We start from the raw sequence: 16866 nt of genomic DNA, 5'->3' as shown, positions 1-16866 counted from the left end.
TTTGCCACTATACTTAAACTCCAGCACCAGATAGGAAACTGGGCAAGGCTTTTGTTTCATCTTGTTCCCTAAGTATTTATAGCTTGCCGTGAAGAAACACTTACAGCAGTGCAGTGATGTTTTTATTCTTGACAGAGGTGCCCTTAAAAGTGAATTTGCTTTGAAAATTGTTCATAGAATCAGGATATAAGAACTATTAAATATACTTCTCTCTTTCTTTCTCTGCCTTTCTCCTTTGTGCCTAATTGGATTTCCAAAATAAGTTGTTAACAATCCAGCTAAGATAATGTGGTCATGAAAGGGATGTCCAAATCCACCAATTTGCATTGGTTTGGTTTGGCATAACTTTCAAAGTTCTTGAAGCAGAAAGCCGATGGCACGTGAATGTTATAATCAGCTTGATTTTTTTTCCTATTTTTTTTTCCTCTGCCATATTGTATAGTGCCCAAATAAAATGCTAATAAAACTTCATTTGTGGACCAAAATTAATTTATTAACAATAATAATGCTTTTGTGTACTCCAGACCATGTTGCAAGATCTAATAGCCATCAATTTACAACACAGCTTGTTAATTTTCACTTGATCTGGGTGACTTATGCAGGTTCCAAATTGATGCTCTTAATGTGAGACTATTTCACCCAAAGTGACATGGATTGTTTTCACTTCCATATAACCAATGAGGTTAAGAACTGAATTGAGTTAGATCCAAACAAAAGTTAACATTCTGTTTGGTGGCTTGCCTGTTTGTTAGTTTGATTTATTTTTCCTTTTTAATTTCTGGTTTAGACTTCAACTTACATGATGCAATTCTCAATCCTCTACCACAAGAGTCCCACAGTCCTATGCTGGGAATTAATCTTTCACTCTCCCCTTACTAAAACAGAATTAAACTCTTCAGATTTAGGTTAGAATTGCATTACTTAAACATTTCAGTAATTTCCATTTGCTCATATGTTATATATCCAGCAGATGGATAATTTCCAAGATTTCTTGATTACTAAATCCTTTTTGATTTCTCTTAAATAAACTTTTTCTTTTCCCTCTGTACCCAAAGGGGAGATCTTCCTGAAATGAAACATCACTCTCAATATTACATTACAGGACACCCAGAGGTGCAGGGTAGAAAACTAGAAAGCTGTCTAATAAAACACACCGAGAAGCACAGAATTATTATTAATAATCAGAAGAAAAAATAATTATTAATTTTTAAATGAATTTTTTAATGCAAACCAAATCAGGACGTTCCTGGCAGCATAGACTCAAAATTTTGTAAAGAGACAAAACAAGCATGCAAACACAAAAAAGATTTTATATGGTGTCAGTCTGTATCAAAAAGAAAAGTAAGGTTTTTCAAATACTTCTAGATCAGTGAGAAATGCCTCCAAACACTTGAGTCCACTGGACATGGCACTCGTGTGCCAAGGTGTGGTGCAAGTGTCAATAAAGACTTGAACTTCAGCTTCTTCTTCAAATGTTATCACAGCTGGGCTTCTAAGCTTTTATACTTGTTTGTACTCTTACCTATACTTTCATATTTCCTTTTCCCCCCAACCTCAAATTGGAAAACTATTCCCCCTAGATACATTGTCAGGGAGTGTTTCCTGAAAAATTTTGGGTTTGACAAATTAGCATTTTCCAGGAGAAAAGCTTTCTCTGAAACTGCTTGCCAAAACCTAATTAAAACTTGTGTTCCAAGTAGCCTTTAAAAAAAAACTGGTTTGTGTAGCTTCTCTTGGCTTCTTTTGTACTTGCAAATTTTAGATGTGAAATGGCAATGTACATTTTAGTGGGTTTGATTTTTAAGCACACAGGTTGGGTTAGGGTTGCACCACCGTGAATTCTTCCGGAAAAGGAGAGCAGTTCCCATGTGCTTTGAAATCCTACAGCTGTGCAACAGGGGCTGGAAGTGCTATTTTAAACACTCATATCAACAGAGCTTGCTGCAGGAGATAATATGTCACAAAAGGGAGTATGACATCTAGTTTCACCTAGAAGATAAACCTTGAGCAGATATGGCAGGGAGAAACAAGACTGTCGGGTTGTCCTTGAAAAGAATGGCCTATATCACTGAAGAAATGTACTCCAGGGCATATGCTACTTGGGATATTTAATTTCATCCTCACGCCTGTCTGAGCCACTAGGAAGAATATAGTAGAGAAATGGTAATAATTGCGTGGAGTCTCACACACATCGTGATGTCAGGGTGGGCACCTCAGTGATTCATTTTCTGAAAGGTCACAGCCTCAGAAATTCAAGTGCCCAGACAGAGAAGTTTCCCTGGCACTCTTGATGCAAACATCGGGCTGGCACGGTGCCGTGCCCGTCCCAAACAGCCCTTCCCGATGAGCACCAGAGCCAATTGCCCCTCGCTGCCCTGCCACACTCAAAGCCCCTTGCAGAGCCGTATTCTGCTGACAGAATTACAAGATAATTATAGCTAGGTGTTTTGTATTCACTTAAGTTAATCTCCCACTTTTATTTTTCATTGCTGCTTTAATCAGCGAGGAGGCACTTCAGTTGTTGTCAGGTGGATTATTTTTCAGTCGCTCGCTGTGCTGCTCTTCCTCATACTTGCAAGGGTGCTTCTGCCTTCCTGACAGACGTACAAAGAAAAATACTTCTATGATCAAAAATGAAATATGTGTTTCTTTTTCAGGTCTAGATGTTGATGGAATATACAGAGTTAGCGGCAATCTGGCAACAATACAGAAGTTACGATTTGTTGTCAATCAGGGTAAGTGATTCCTCCACCCTGGTAATGTTTTGTTTAGTACTTAACTGTCTCAGATGACAGTATTTCAGAATCTGCTATACATTAGTGGCATAGAATGATGAGCCCTGTTTTGGAAAAGAGAGGAAAGGGAAGGTAGAAAGATATTGCACAGAGGGAAATGTCAGCTAGGAGAGAGGAAAAAGAGCAGAGTAAGCAGAGGAAAATAGTAGTTAAACTTGAGATGAGAAACAAACAACAAACAAATCTAAAAATACGGGAGGAAATGGAGATGTGAAATAAGGTGGCAAAAAGCAAAGCATATGTAGAAACCAAGAAATCAAAGTGAGGGGGAAAGAAAAAGATTAAAAGGAAAAATAGCAGATTGTTTGGATGTTGAAAGTTAAACAAAACCAAAAGTAGAGCAGGGATCCAAAGGAAACCAGCGAAAGAGAAAAAGGTGCTGAAAAGAACTTAAAAGGAAACACTAAAAGTGGAGTACTGGCTCTGCCAAAGTCAGTGGAAGATTTACCACTGATTTTGAAAACACAAAGATTTGACCCCAGAAAATAAAAGAGGGAAGATGAATATTTTGGGGACGAGCTAACCAGAATTAGAACCCTCCTGTATGTATTTACTGAACATATTTCCACAGATTCTGTGTATAATAAACATATTTCCACAAATACAACAGCATGCTTTTCACTGATGTGACCTAAAGAAATCTAACATTGATCAGCAGATCCTGTAACAGGTGTGGAAGCTGATATTGGGAACTAATAAGGATGAATGACAAATATATTTATCTCCAAATGGTTTACTACTGTTACCAAAGACTAGCTCTTCCCACATTTAAAAGCTTAGCAAATATCATCAGTGATAGTGAACCTCATGATACTACTTAACAAGAAAATAAAATCAAGTTTCTCAGAAATTAGGAAAAATACCAAATCTTAAATTGCATTAAAGACCTTATACACTTTTGAATGAATCAAATATAAATGTGAAGCTGCTGCAACATTTTGTCCTACATTTACAATCTTTTTATGTTACCTGGAGACTATTACCAGACCTGCTAAATATTGTGTATTCTGTGTGAGGGTGATGGAGAACAACTCCCTCAATTAGCTTGGTACTATACATAAACTAAGACTTTTGACTCAGATATTCTCATGAAATTGAGAGATAGGAGAGATGTAAAAATATTCCCACCTTCAAGCCTCAATTTACATCTTTATGGAAAGTTTCAGGGGATCAGTAGGTGTTTGCCACCTCCTCAGCTGCTCCAGATTAGTCTCGTCTTCAGCTCAAACTGGAGGGTGAACTTTGGTTTATGAGGAATCAGTATTTATGCCAGTAAATTCAGCAAGACTGAATAAATCATCATTTACCAATCAGCCTCACGGTTTTGATTCATTACTTAGGTTCTCTTAAATTTATAGTTGTTGGGTATTTGTGTGTCGATAATGAAGCCTGCCTTGGCTTTCAAATGACTGTGAGCTGTATTTTGTTTGGAGACACACAGGCAAAAATGGGATTCTCTATCCTTCTACACTGCCTGAGCTCTTTGCTCAGGAAAAAACTGTGCCATAAAAATAATGGTCCTGTCTATCATGTCTCGTGGCATCCAAAGGTTAACATACTTGAGGTTAACATTACTGCTCAAGTTTTCACCTAAAACAGATGGGCTGATACTGTAAAGCTAGACAGAAGTCTAAGCTGGCTTTTTGCAGCAGAGAGGGACCAGACACCTTTTCCTTCTGGTTTATACTACTGTGAAAAATGAAAATATAATGGTGGAGTTAATAGTACATTAAAGCCACTCCGGCACTGGTTATTTAAGGCATGTGGAAAAAAATCTGCCTACTGAGTGACCAAAGGAAATTCAAAAGAAACTAATGCCCCTGGAGAACTATGTCATCATCTTATCAGTTATGATAATCACTGTTTCTTATGTTAGTCTTTATTGATGAAATGAGGGCATTCTTGTGTTTTATGTCACGATGGAGTGGATTTTTGAAAGGCAGTGGTAATATCTGTCCAGATCCCCATCACACATCCTTTAAAATCCTGTCCACAAAAAAATTTCTGGTCTGCACTTAGGTTTTTCCTCAGGTAAATGCATGCAGAAACGCTGATTTAGGTAAATCCTAATGCCACCTAACAGTCCCCAGGGGTAACCCCAATGTGAGGGAAGTGGAAGACCTGAGCACTGTAGCTCCAAAAGAATAATCCAGAAATTTCTAATCATAATATTCAAGAGGGAACACAGACACAAAGGATAGCCAGCCCCTGTTTCAATAGTTTAAATAACACCCTTTTTCTGTGCTAAGCAGGAACCTGCAGGCAGGAATGAGCCCACTGAGTCACAGTGTACCTAGAAAATGCTGCGGGGAGATGGGGAAAACAGGATTTATTTGTGGTGTGCATTCTCCTTCCAATGTGTCCCAGAGCCTGGAGTTCCCTGCCAATTAGGTGCTGAGGTCAGCAGCACTTTCAGATGGCTTCATGAAGGGCAAAAAAGTTACCAGGAAAAGTACTGTGCATGCCCAACCTTCTTTTTTCCCATTCTCCTGAAGCTCTGCAGTGGGATGATGGTTAATAACTCACTGTCCACACATCCCCATCCCTCAGTAATTATTGTGACCTCCTCAGGTCAATCCCTGTACCTTCATTTTTCAGTAGTTAACAGTGGGAAAGGAGTATTTATACACATGATTTTACCATAGCGACATTTCCCCCCCACCCTTACTTTTAGTTAAAGTTTAATTTAATTATAAATGCAAACAAATGTTCTGACAAAACCTATTTGCATTGCAGAGATTGACTGCAATCAGTTCTTCTACAGGCCAAATACTCATTGGGCTCTTTATTCCTGCTTACTTTGCCATTGTGTTACACCTACATTTAGAGGATATAAATAATTATTTATCACATTGAAGATCATAGAAGGCACTCTAGGCTGGCTGCCATATCAAAGTATTTTTTTATTAGAATAATCATTAATTAGAATATAGCAAAGCTTTTTTTGGCTCCTTTTCCTATACTGTTAATGTCATCTGCAGCATCAAAAATTAAATGAGAGAACTGGTGAATATGAAAGGAGAAGAAACTAACAGTTGACAGCTTTATCATTAAAAAAGAAATAAGAACAGCAAAAATATAAAAATACTCTTGAAATTCTGAAATTTTGGGGATGAAAAGGGCTTTCCAATTAAAAAAAAAACCCAAACCTGGTGTCTTTTTAAATTCTCTGAATATACTTTGTGTTTTGCTCTCATATCTTGAGGTAGGCGGCTCCTGAAGGTGGTTTTGGCCTTGCCAGCACGAGCAGCACCAGAACAAACTACCTTATTTACTTTATCCCTCTCACAGAGTTTTGTTTTTCCTGTAAAAATCTATTGATATCACACCTTTTTTACTTCTGTGCAACAGGATTATCTTTTATCTATGATTTATTTTCCCATTAAGAGCTGAAAAGATCAGTTGATCATAAGAGGACTGGGCTATAACATCTCTCAGCACTTTCAAAACTCTAAGTCATCGTTTTTCAAATCACTGAATCAAGACTGGAGAAGTTGCTTTTGCCAAACTGACATCAGGAAATTCATACTTTTCTTAGTCTATAAGCACTGAAAAATTTGGGGTTTAGAAACGAAGTCACCAGGCTGTCAATATTTTTGGCTGAGCCCCTACAGTGGAGGCATCTATAACAGCTGGAGACATTAGACAGAAATACCTATTCCTCTTATGATTTCCATATTATTGGTCAAGTCTAAAAATCAAAATGTTAAAAAAAACCAAACCAACAAAACAAAACAAAACAGAATAAAATAACCAGAAACAGACAAGGTACTTGAAGGCTTCTGCTGATTTTACACAACATGTAGTAAGTTAAATCTTTTACATGTATTTATAAGGATATTCTTTTAGTTCACACCTGTAGGAAAAGGGATAAAATAATGTTTATGGGTCTGCTAAGCCATGTAAGGTGTGCTGGCAGTTCCATCTGGCCCTGTGCACGGGGTGACACACATTTATAGAAATATTTTTTTAATGTTTTATGAATGTGAGGGCATTTTTTTTTGCTAAGCCAGGTTCCTTGTCCTGCTTCCACACACCTCTCCCATCAATCCTCAATTAACTCCATGCTGAAGACCTGGGACACCTGGGTGAGGAACTGGAAGGAACTGGAACATTCCTTCTTTATGTCTCCCGTGCTAATCTGCTCAGTAGCTGGAAAGGCATTCACTTTCTATGGCTGTCAATCAAGCAAATACCATGAGTACTAAATTAACTGAAAAAAAAATAAATATAGAGCTATAAAGAGTTCATATCACACTGCTGAAACACCAGGATTCTATCCCAATGCATACACGTTCAAGGAAACTAAGAATGGAAATACAGATTTCAGTACTTATTGGTTCATTCAGCGAGTGTTGGCTCATGCATAATACAAGAGAGTTCCTAATTGTCTTTATATCTGGAGCTTTGTTTGCAAAATGCTGGGTGTTTGCTGTGCAGATGACCTTTGCATCTCTTTATTTCATTAGGAATACCTTGTGTGTTAACTGCAAGGCACCTCAGACCATCCAAAGGTCAATTATTGTGTTTTTACAGCTCTGTTACTCTGCTTATGTACCAAAGCAGGGGCAAATCTGGGAGTTTTTACAGAGGCTAAATATTATGTTATTGCAGAGAGGTGCATTTCTTGTGGAACATGGAAAAGGACAGCCAAAGATATCCAAATATTCCTACTCTGAGGAGGGGAAAAAAGTTAATTTAATCTCATCCTTGCATTACTTCACAGTAACAAAAAAAGTACTTGAACAAAAAAAAAAAAAAAAAAGAAAATATTTCTGTTGTTTCTTCTGAGAATTTAGTAGGATATGACTCAGTTTAAGGAAAAAATTAAGAGTAAAGTTTGAACCAGAAATACGTGAACTGATTGCGAATATTTATTAACTAAATAATTTAATAATAAAGAAAATGCCTACTTGATTAATTGTTACAGAGTAAAAATTACAATAAAACTGTCTTGATCAGTGCTTTGCAGAAGCACCATTACTGTCTGTGCAGTTGTTTAACAAGGATTTAATTGGAAAGATAAGTGAATGCACATTTAAAAGTATTGTTAATTTGCTTTATAATCACCCCATCCTTCACAGTATTGACAGCACCAGGCACAAACCCCTTTCTCTTTTACAAGTATTATTTTCCATATGTGCACAATAAATTCTGAAGCAGTAATTGGAAATTTTATGGATTTCAACATACCTAGTGTTTTGAGTTTATAGGTGCCATATCCCTTCTCTAAAGGTTGTTCATAGGTGGCATTTTAGGTAAAAACACTGCTTTTTTATTACCTATAGGCTTTTTTTTTTTTTTTTTTTGGAGGTTGTGGCATGGTAGTTTGTTGGATTTTGGGATTTGCTTTTTTAATTTTGTTTTGCTTTCTTTCCTAAGAAATATCTAATTCCAATTTACTTTTCTTTTCCACTTGAAATATCAACAAAATCTTCGCTTCGACATAATTTTTGATTTAATAAACAACAGCCGTCAGAAACAGTAATCTTCAATATGTTTATATTCCATCTGCACTTATATTTATTGTTCTAAAATGACTCAGATTGATCTAATTGACAAGTAAGAGCTTGGACCATATGAGCAGCTAAGGATGATACCTTTAAGCAGCAGGATTCTTCAACCTAACTGACATGTTCTTTATCAATGAACTGGGAGAGAAGGGGGACAAATATTCAGATTTTTAAAATGCAATGATTTATTTTTTAATATTGCTGATTCTATGAGCTTGCTGGGACCATATGTCTGTGTGAGCTGGGCTATCAGGAACCAGAGTGGTTTCCTGGCTGGCTCTGCCTCAGCGGGCACAGCCTTTGAAAACCTGGAGCTGCCTTTGAAACAGAGCCTTCAGGTCGACACAAATGGGCTGGGTGGTTGTGAAGGGAGCATTTAGGAGGTGAAAAAAGAAAGGGAGAAAAGAGGGAGGAGGCAGACTGGTGAAAAAAGAGATGAGTATTTTTTTCACAGCTTTATTTCTTTAAAATAAGGAAAAAAAAAAACAAACAAAAGGAGGGGACATAAAGAAACACCCCACCCAAACCAACAACAACAAAAACTCCCACCAAAACCAACAAACATTCCATTCAAAAATACCTATATCTTTCCTTTGGCCCCGTTATATCCCTTTCAAAGGCAGGCAGGGGCTCTGCTCCTCTCCCCAACAAAGGCTCCATGGGCACAGGAGGACAAGTCCCACCAGCTACAAACATGGGGGGCCAAGAGGATTGTCATGGGCTTTATTTTAAAATTGCAGGAAGGATCACCAGATAAAAAGGGGGGAATAAAGAAGAATGGTTCTCTCATGCAGTCACTTTCCTTTTTGTTTGTGGTTTCTTAATTTCTTGTGTGCATACCTTGATGAGATTTCCCATTATATCTGACAATGTCAGATATCTTTAGATGTTTTAGGTTATTGATTGTATTTTTCAAGCTTATATGAGTATCCCTACAAACACATGAGTGTGCCTTGGTGGAGTTTTAACCTTAAAGCCACCCTCCAGCCTTGGTGATGTTCCTGGTGTGATCAAGCACAGCACAGGCAGCAAAGTCTTCCTCACGTCTGCCAGCAGCTATTCGTGTGACCAGTCTCACTGAGAAACCAGGAAGAGTGATCCAAAGTTCATGATGGAAATATCAGGCTCAAACTGGGTTACTTGCTAGCTGAGAACCAAAATGTCTTGAAAGCCTTGAGTCAAAAATAGGTTTTTTTCTTTCTTTTTCACACTTCCCAGGCAGGCACAGAAAATAAAATGGACTGAAGCAATTTTCAAAAATAATTATAAAACAGCTTGCTTCTGGGTTAAGACCTGCATATGCCAAGCTGTAGCCAAGAATTTCATTTTTTAATTTTTTTTTCCAAGCTTTAAAACTCTGACAACAGAATACTTTAATTGAGCCCACAGTACTTGGTGAATCAATTAATATGTGCATGTTACTCATGTGGGTTTTCTTTTTCTCTCTCTGTTTTAAGCTACAGAAAATTTATTATTATCATTATTCAAAGGAAAGTATGTTTTTCAGATCTTCCCCTTCTCTTTGCAGAGGAGAAGGGGGGAAACTATAGTACTTCCAAAAATTGCTTGTAAATATGTCAGGTACAAAATCTAATGGAAATACTAATTTTTGCAATGAATGCTTTAAATTATTTTGCAAATAATGTGCATATATATATATATATATATATGTATATGCACATTATATATAATGCATATAATAAAAATGGCTAGAGCTTGAATGTTAATGTATTTCCAATGTAACTATTTTGTGTTCAGTGCGAAGCAAAAAAAGCAGACAGAAAAATATTCAGAATTCTTAGCTGCCCAATCTGCAGCTCTGTAAAACTTCTCTTACGAGTGGTATTGTCATGTTTTCCTTTTCATGTGCTGAATAAGCCAGTGGGATGGGGCAGAGGAGGCAGCAGGCTGGGTTGGTGCGGTCAGCCACAAACATACCATGGATTTTATGGCATGTATTGTATGATGAAGCATTTCAAACATGCCTTTTATTCCTTTTCTACCCTCAGCACTATTTGCGTTACAATAGCGTCTTGCTTAGTAACACTTTGAGGAGTTGAAGAGCTTCTTGATAACCCCTCAAGGAGTGTTGTTTAGTTGCTGAGAAGGACTGGAGGTTTGCACGCTGCACTGAGGGATTGCCTTTTTTTGGGGGATGCTCATCGTTGTCACGGGTGACTCTTTGTTTGGGTTTGCTGTTCTGATAGCAACGCTACAGGAAATGCCGTTCCACAGAGCTCCAAAAAAGCAAGGAAAGGAAATAAATTATTGAGTCGTTTGGTGAAAGTATTAACAGGACAGCTTTCTACCTGTGATTTTTAGGAGAATGGGATCATTTCCTGAGTGTGAGGGTTGCCAGGCTCATTTGTAGATAAACTGAACCAAGAGTCAAAGGTGTTTTGCATGGGATGATTGTGCTTTGAGGAGTCGGACACCCTGGTGAACTAATCTGCAGAGCTCCTACTTATAACTGCTCATGCTCAATGTCTTACAGGACTGTGGTGTGGCCTAATATTTGGGGTGGTTTCCTTCCCTGTGGTAAATATCTGTAATTCTGTGGCTTGTGTGTAAAAGTGGCTGACAAACACGAGCTTGCAATGGGCCTGCAATGAAAAAGGGTGGCATGATATATGGATGTACACAGCGTAATATTCTGCAGGGTGGTGTGGGATGAGAAAGTTGTTGCACCAGGGAATTTGGCTTTTTCATGGTATTTTGTGGTGTGTTCTGTGTGTTGAGAACTGGGGAAACCATAAATGCTGTGGTGGGGCAGCTGTTGTGAGTAACAAATGATTTTTTGGTTGGAGGAGGCTTTGGTAATGCATTTAAGTATAGAACTCCATTGGTGAAGAGTGATGGGGTCCAAAATTGAAAACACTTAAATGTAAAAACTCTGGGAAGAAAAAAAAAAAGGAGAAAATCTAAAGAATAACTTTTCTGGAAAATGGAAACTTTTATGAGGAAACCTGTGTGCTTACATAGACTGTCTCAGTTGTGCTTGCATATTTCCTAGAATTACATTATTGCTAAAAATATAACACTGTTCTTAAGAAATTTTCAAGAGCTCACAACATCCTTTTTTTACAGATTTAGAATTGAATATTCCTGTCTTCTTTCCTCCTTTTTTTTTTTTTTTTTTAATTGTGTAAAAATTCAGTGGAATTTCTTGCATGAGCGAATTATCAGAGTCCTGGAAAGCATCTTCCCTTAATACATTCTTGGAGCATTTTGGTGTTGATTCAGTTACTTAATCACTGTTATTTAGTGCCACTTGAGAGGATGCTGAGTGTCAGAGTGACTCTCAGAAGGGTGTTGGGTCTACAGGAGAGTTTTGTCCTTAGAGAATGGGTGCTAGAAGGTGGATGAAATGTCTTAAAGCATTTAAAGAAGCATTAGATGCCTGTATTTAGAGAAATTATTAATTGTTCTTGACTACACCATTGGCTTTTTCACTTTAAAAAAAATTTAAATCCCATGAGATATAAATGCATAAAAATATTGCATACATATTTGGTGGTAAAGCCTTTTCAAAGGAAGGAGCTTTAAGAAATAGTGACATAAAGTGTCACAAGCTACTGTCCTGAACTCACACACATCATATATGCAAATGTAAAGAAAGAGACATTGCTTCCACCTTCTCTTCCAAGTCTGGGTTTACACTTTAGGTTTATTATTTTGGGGATTATTAAACATATTAATTTAAACACTTGGAGAGGTAGTCACACTGTATTTTAATTTAGAAGTTATGCATGATACCAGAGTCTTAAAAGTGAGAATGCAGCACAGCTCTCTCTTGGGTTTTCAGCTCTCACCCGAATGTTAACACCATTCAGCCTGTACCACGCCTGTTGTCAGTACAAGTAACAGGGATTGTTCAGATCTCTCGAGATCAAAGGTCCCATTTCCCAACTCTACTGTAACAATCCCAGCCTAATCAAAGCCCTTCACATGGACAAACACCTCGGGCTGAGTTGGGAGAGTGATGCCTTTTGAAATCATCCTATGAATCCATGGCTCCAATTTCAACACATTGTCTCTTCTTTGTGTAATTACTGTTATTATTTGTACAACATAGCATGGTCAAATTTTGAAATATTCAGGATATGGAGAGTTGAATATAATGGAATAAATATTTTATACTATTTTCCCCTTCTTCTTCAGAGCCAGTGTCCAATTCTGCTAGTTTATATTCTTTTCCGTGTCCCTTTTTGCACACTTTTTTCCGTATTGCCAGCTGACATAACGTGGGAGACTTGGCTCATCCATGGCTTGCACCCTGGGCTGACACTGGGACACACATGGGCAGCAGGTATTTTGGGGTGACAGTAGCCTGGAGTTAGGTTATGCCAAAATCCTGACATAAACCTCAGCAGAATCTAAGTATGGCATTCCTCACCTCTCCCTAGCTGAGTAAAGGTGATAATAAAAAGCATCTTTAACCTGAATTTTGCAGGTTTGCATCATGTTACCAGAATTTGCCATAGTTGTTTCTATCACACTTTTAAATCCCATGATTTATAAAGACTGGATTGGGTAGACTGTTAGAAAGACGGGAGAAAAAATCTCTTGCTAGAGAATAAGATGGAGTGCTTTGCTGGATTTGTACTTCTTGTAGTACACTGGAGAGGTCTCATTTTCTTATATGATTCTTCTTTCTTTCCTGTCTTTTCTTCTTTTTTTTTTTCCCCTTTTCCTGGTGTAATCAGATAATTAAAAAACAAACAAACAAAGAGGGATTTCAAAACACATTGCCATCAAACAACATTATATGCTTATGATACAGAAGATTGAGAACGACTTAATTAAGTAGATAGCAGCAGTGAAAAGATGGATGCAAGGACAGAGGAGATTATTGGCTTTTGGAGGAACTTCCTTTGGCTGGTGTTGGGTGCCTTTCTAGAGGCAGAGCACTGATGGAAAAGGAAAATCCAGGAGGAAAATGGCAAGAAGATTACATCACTGCAGAGCTGAAAGCTGTTCCTTGCTATAAGAAAAGTTTAACTGCTTGCTCAGTGTTTTGTTGCAGGATAATGTTGACATCAGCTGAGGAGATGGGATAACGAGTTTCAAATAAGTAGGAAATCAGTACATAGCATCTGAATAAATTTAGCTGGAGCTGCATGATGCCAGACTTGAGATCTTTAAGGGTGGAATGGGATGGAATTGATTCTGTCTAGAAAACAAGGTGTGCACTTGGGAGGGGAAGGTGGAGTTGTGAAACTGTGAGGACATCTGAGCTGAAGGAGGATAACAAAAAACACCCAAACAGCTAAAAAGCAATACCAAGGGCTTCTGGTATCATCTGCTGAATTTGAGGAAAGAAAACTTGTTTTTCTGTGCTTAATGCTTTGGATATATGAAGATGCTACAGCAACTTAGAGATACGTATTTTTGAATCAGAGACACATGATAAAGCATCCAAACATAATGCAAATAATTGCAAACTGATGTATCCAGCATTTTATTTTTTTTTAAAGAATAAATAATTTAGCTTTACACATGGGCAATCCTTGCTAAAAATTGCAAATCAGAAGTCTTCTGTTTGAATGTATTTTATTTTGTTAATGGATTCACTCATGTGAAAGGCATCTAATTGTATAATGTATTATTAGTCATTTTCTTTGGCATGCTATTAACTTTAAATAATTCTAATATTTAACATTTTATAACATGCACAACAAAGTTCTATCTCCAGCAAAGGAAAAAAACATGCATTAATAATAAAATTTTCATGGCTCTTCCCACTGTGTATGTTGTGATACATATTTGAGCAGAAACATGGAAAATTGAAGTGTAGAGCAACAAAACCTGTTAGCATTTAAAGAATATACATTGTAATACACTGTGGTCCTGTAAATACAAGAGCTGGGATATAATTCAGTACAATTAACTTATTTTAAGATTGAGTCAGATATAAAGTGCGATAGGATATAACTGAGTGCATCTACTTGATGTCTGCTCAGTGATGGCTGGGCTGGAGTGTATAAAATGGTGATTAATGCCTGCTAATGGAAGTGGTCTCCACCACAAGTTGTGAGCACTGGGCTTGTGGCTGGCTACAAAAACCACACAGAGCAACACTGATAATCTCCAGTAAATCCCCAAGTTTTCCTGTGCTGGAAATAAGATGACAGGTCACATAAGAAATTTTCTCCTTATGGCTTTTTTTTTTTTTTTTTTTTTTTTTTTTTTTTTTTAAATCTTTTGTTTTAGTAGGTCAGATCTTGTTCCCGTGTGTTGTGGAAGTATTATGGGAATGAGCAGTGTCTAAGCTGCTTAACAAATGCATACTTTCCCCACACCAATCTGTTTTCTGGGGACAGCCAGGCTAGTGTTGTACAGCATCCTCTCAGTTGGGTGCTATTAATGTTAATAAAATGCACTTAGCACTTAACATCTCGGCATCTCAAAAGAGCTTGCAAAGCAGCATCATTATCTTTACATTATGGGTACGGAAAATGAAGGATAGGGAGAGTGAAAGATTTGCCCAAGTTTCCATGGTAAATCAGTGACAGAGCCAGGAGCAGAGCCAAAATCTGCTGATTTATAGTCGGTCTCCTATGTAGTGTGCCGTGCCATTTCACCAAACTCCATTTGCCAAGTCCCTACTGTGTACAGAGACTGCGGATGAGGCTGCAGTCACCCTCTGAAATGTGGATTTGGGGCTCTGGATAATGCAAAGCCAAATTAGGTCTTCAAATGTGAGTCTCCCCTGTGATGCTTCTCCAAGTGCAGTGCCACCTGTGCCACAGGCAGCAGGGCAAAGATGAATGAATAATTGAAATTCCTCTCTGCTGGGGCTGCAGAGTAAAGGGAGCCAGTCCTTGAGGACCCCCAGGTATGTTTAAGGTGGGAATGAGCTCCTGGTTTGCATTCCTGTGGTTGCAGGGATGTGTTGCCACGCATCGTGTTTGGCATGACTAAGCCTCATGGAGCTGTGTGCATTTTGTGAGTATTTTGCAGTCAGCTTTGGAAATGACTCCATCCAGATAATATATGAGCAGATATGTATGTTGAAGGGCTTTTGCTAACATCTCTGTGAGATACCAAAATATTGCTAGCTATGTTTGGTAAGTAGGAAAATGAGGAGCTGAGTAACATGCCTACAGAAGTTTGTGATGATTCAGGGATACAAACCAAGTCTCCTTGTTTCAAACCTCTGCCCTAGCCCCAAGGTCTCCCTCCTTTTCACCTCCCTTAGGAGGTAAAATATGGATCAAAAGCTAAAAAGGACCAGCTGTCTTCCTGGCAGACTGGATCACAGGAGCAAGCTTGGGTTTGGTCATTGTGCTGAGCCCTTGTAGATGAGAATCCTTCTCCCAGTAGTGAAACAGCCTGCACTTTCCCCTCACACTTTTATGCCTCTGTTTACAGTAATTGCATCAATTGTAAATTATAATGTCAGGGATTCATGTCTTTGGTGTGTTTGCACATGTGTACCTGTGCTTCAAGAGATCTCCCTCGACATGTAAATGTGTGTAATAAACAGGGCAATGAGGAATCATTAATGTGAGGGGAAGAGGAAAATGCAATGCCTTCCAGCTCTCTGATCATCTTCCTGGGACTCCTGCTGGGACAGAGCCTGCCTGCTGAGAAGCTATGGCTGGAGTCCTCTAATTTTCAGCTTAAACATAATCCCAGGCCCTGAGTTACCTACAAGGGACCCCTTTTCCTCTGCTGAGCCCCCATGCTGGCCTGCACTGCTCAGTCCCACACATGGTACAGGCAGCATTTATCCTTAGCTTTCCTTCTTCCTGCTGGATAACCAGTTTTATCCACCTCTGGTCCACCTCGGCCAAGTCTGAATTTACTGGGTGCTACCTGCAGTTCCCATAGGATCATGGAATATCCTGAGTTGGAGGGACCCACAAGAATCATCAAGTCTAACTTCTAAACTTGCAGTTTACTGCAAAGGTGCTGCAGTCCAGGCACCTATTTATTTTCTTGCTACTACTTTACTAAAGATTTGGGGTCTTGCTGTAGAGATGAGGCCACATCATGCCGTGATTTGATATCAATACCAGATGATGGCTGTTTGTTCTCCAAGAGGCATTCTGGCTTCAGGCTTGGTGAATAGGTGTGTGTGTCTCTGAACTCATCTTGGCTGTTCACAGCTCCACAAATCTGCCTGTGTCTGCACGCAGCTTGTTGGGTTTGGTTTTCTTTCTCCCCACCCTGTGTGTAAATGGGCCCTAAAAAATCTGAGTTACTCTTTCTCTCTCATCCTGGTGAGTGATATCAGAGTGCTTTCAAAGACTTCAGGTTTGCAGTGAAGCTCATACTGCTGTGTGATTTTGTTTGTCTGTGTTGTTGAAAATGAAGAATTTAGGTTGGGCTTTGTATGAAAAAAGCTAGTGCAAGGTGGATGACTTTATTATAAATCCCTATGCATTTCAAAGCCTCAGTTGGAAGAGAAAGCAAGATAGCAAGAACCACAAACATGGGTTGGATTATTTCTTGTTAAGCAAATGTAATACTGTGAAAGATTGACAGCACGGGAAACTGGAGTCCTCCATTTATCCACACTTCATTCCTAATATCTGGCTTCAACAGCAGAT

At 38.4% G+C, this 16866-nt stretch overlaps 1 protein-coding gene across 3 annotated transcripts in view; it reads left to right on the top strand.

The window, feature by feature from the left end:
* The window catches only part of ARHGAP15 (Rho GTPase activating protein 15), a 325074-nt gene that overhangs the window by 221154 nt on the left and 87054 nt on the right, over nucleotides 1-16866 (top strand). For all 3 annotated transcript variants that reach the window (XM_085584122.1, XM_085584123.1, XM_085584125.1), the window contains one exon: nucleotides 2658-2735. In XM_085584122.1, the coding sequence (XP_085440248.1) occupies nucleotides 2658-2735 (78 nt within the window). The remainder of the gene's footprint in view (nucleotides 1-2657; nucleotides 2736-16866) is intronic.

The sequence above is a fragment of the Lonchura striata genome, chromosome 7 (assembly GCF_050655825.1).
Source record: "Lonchura striata isolate lonStrDom1 chromosome 7, ASM5065582v1, whole genome shotgun sequence".
Lineage (NCBI taxonomy): Eukaryota > Metazoa > Chordata > Aves > Passeriformes > Estrildidae > Lonchura > Lonchura striata.
Note: the sequence above shows the minus strand (reverse complement) of the source record. Positions and strands in the feature narration are given on the sequence as shown.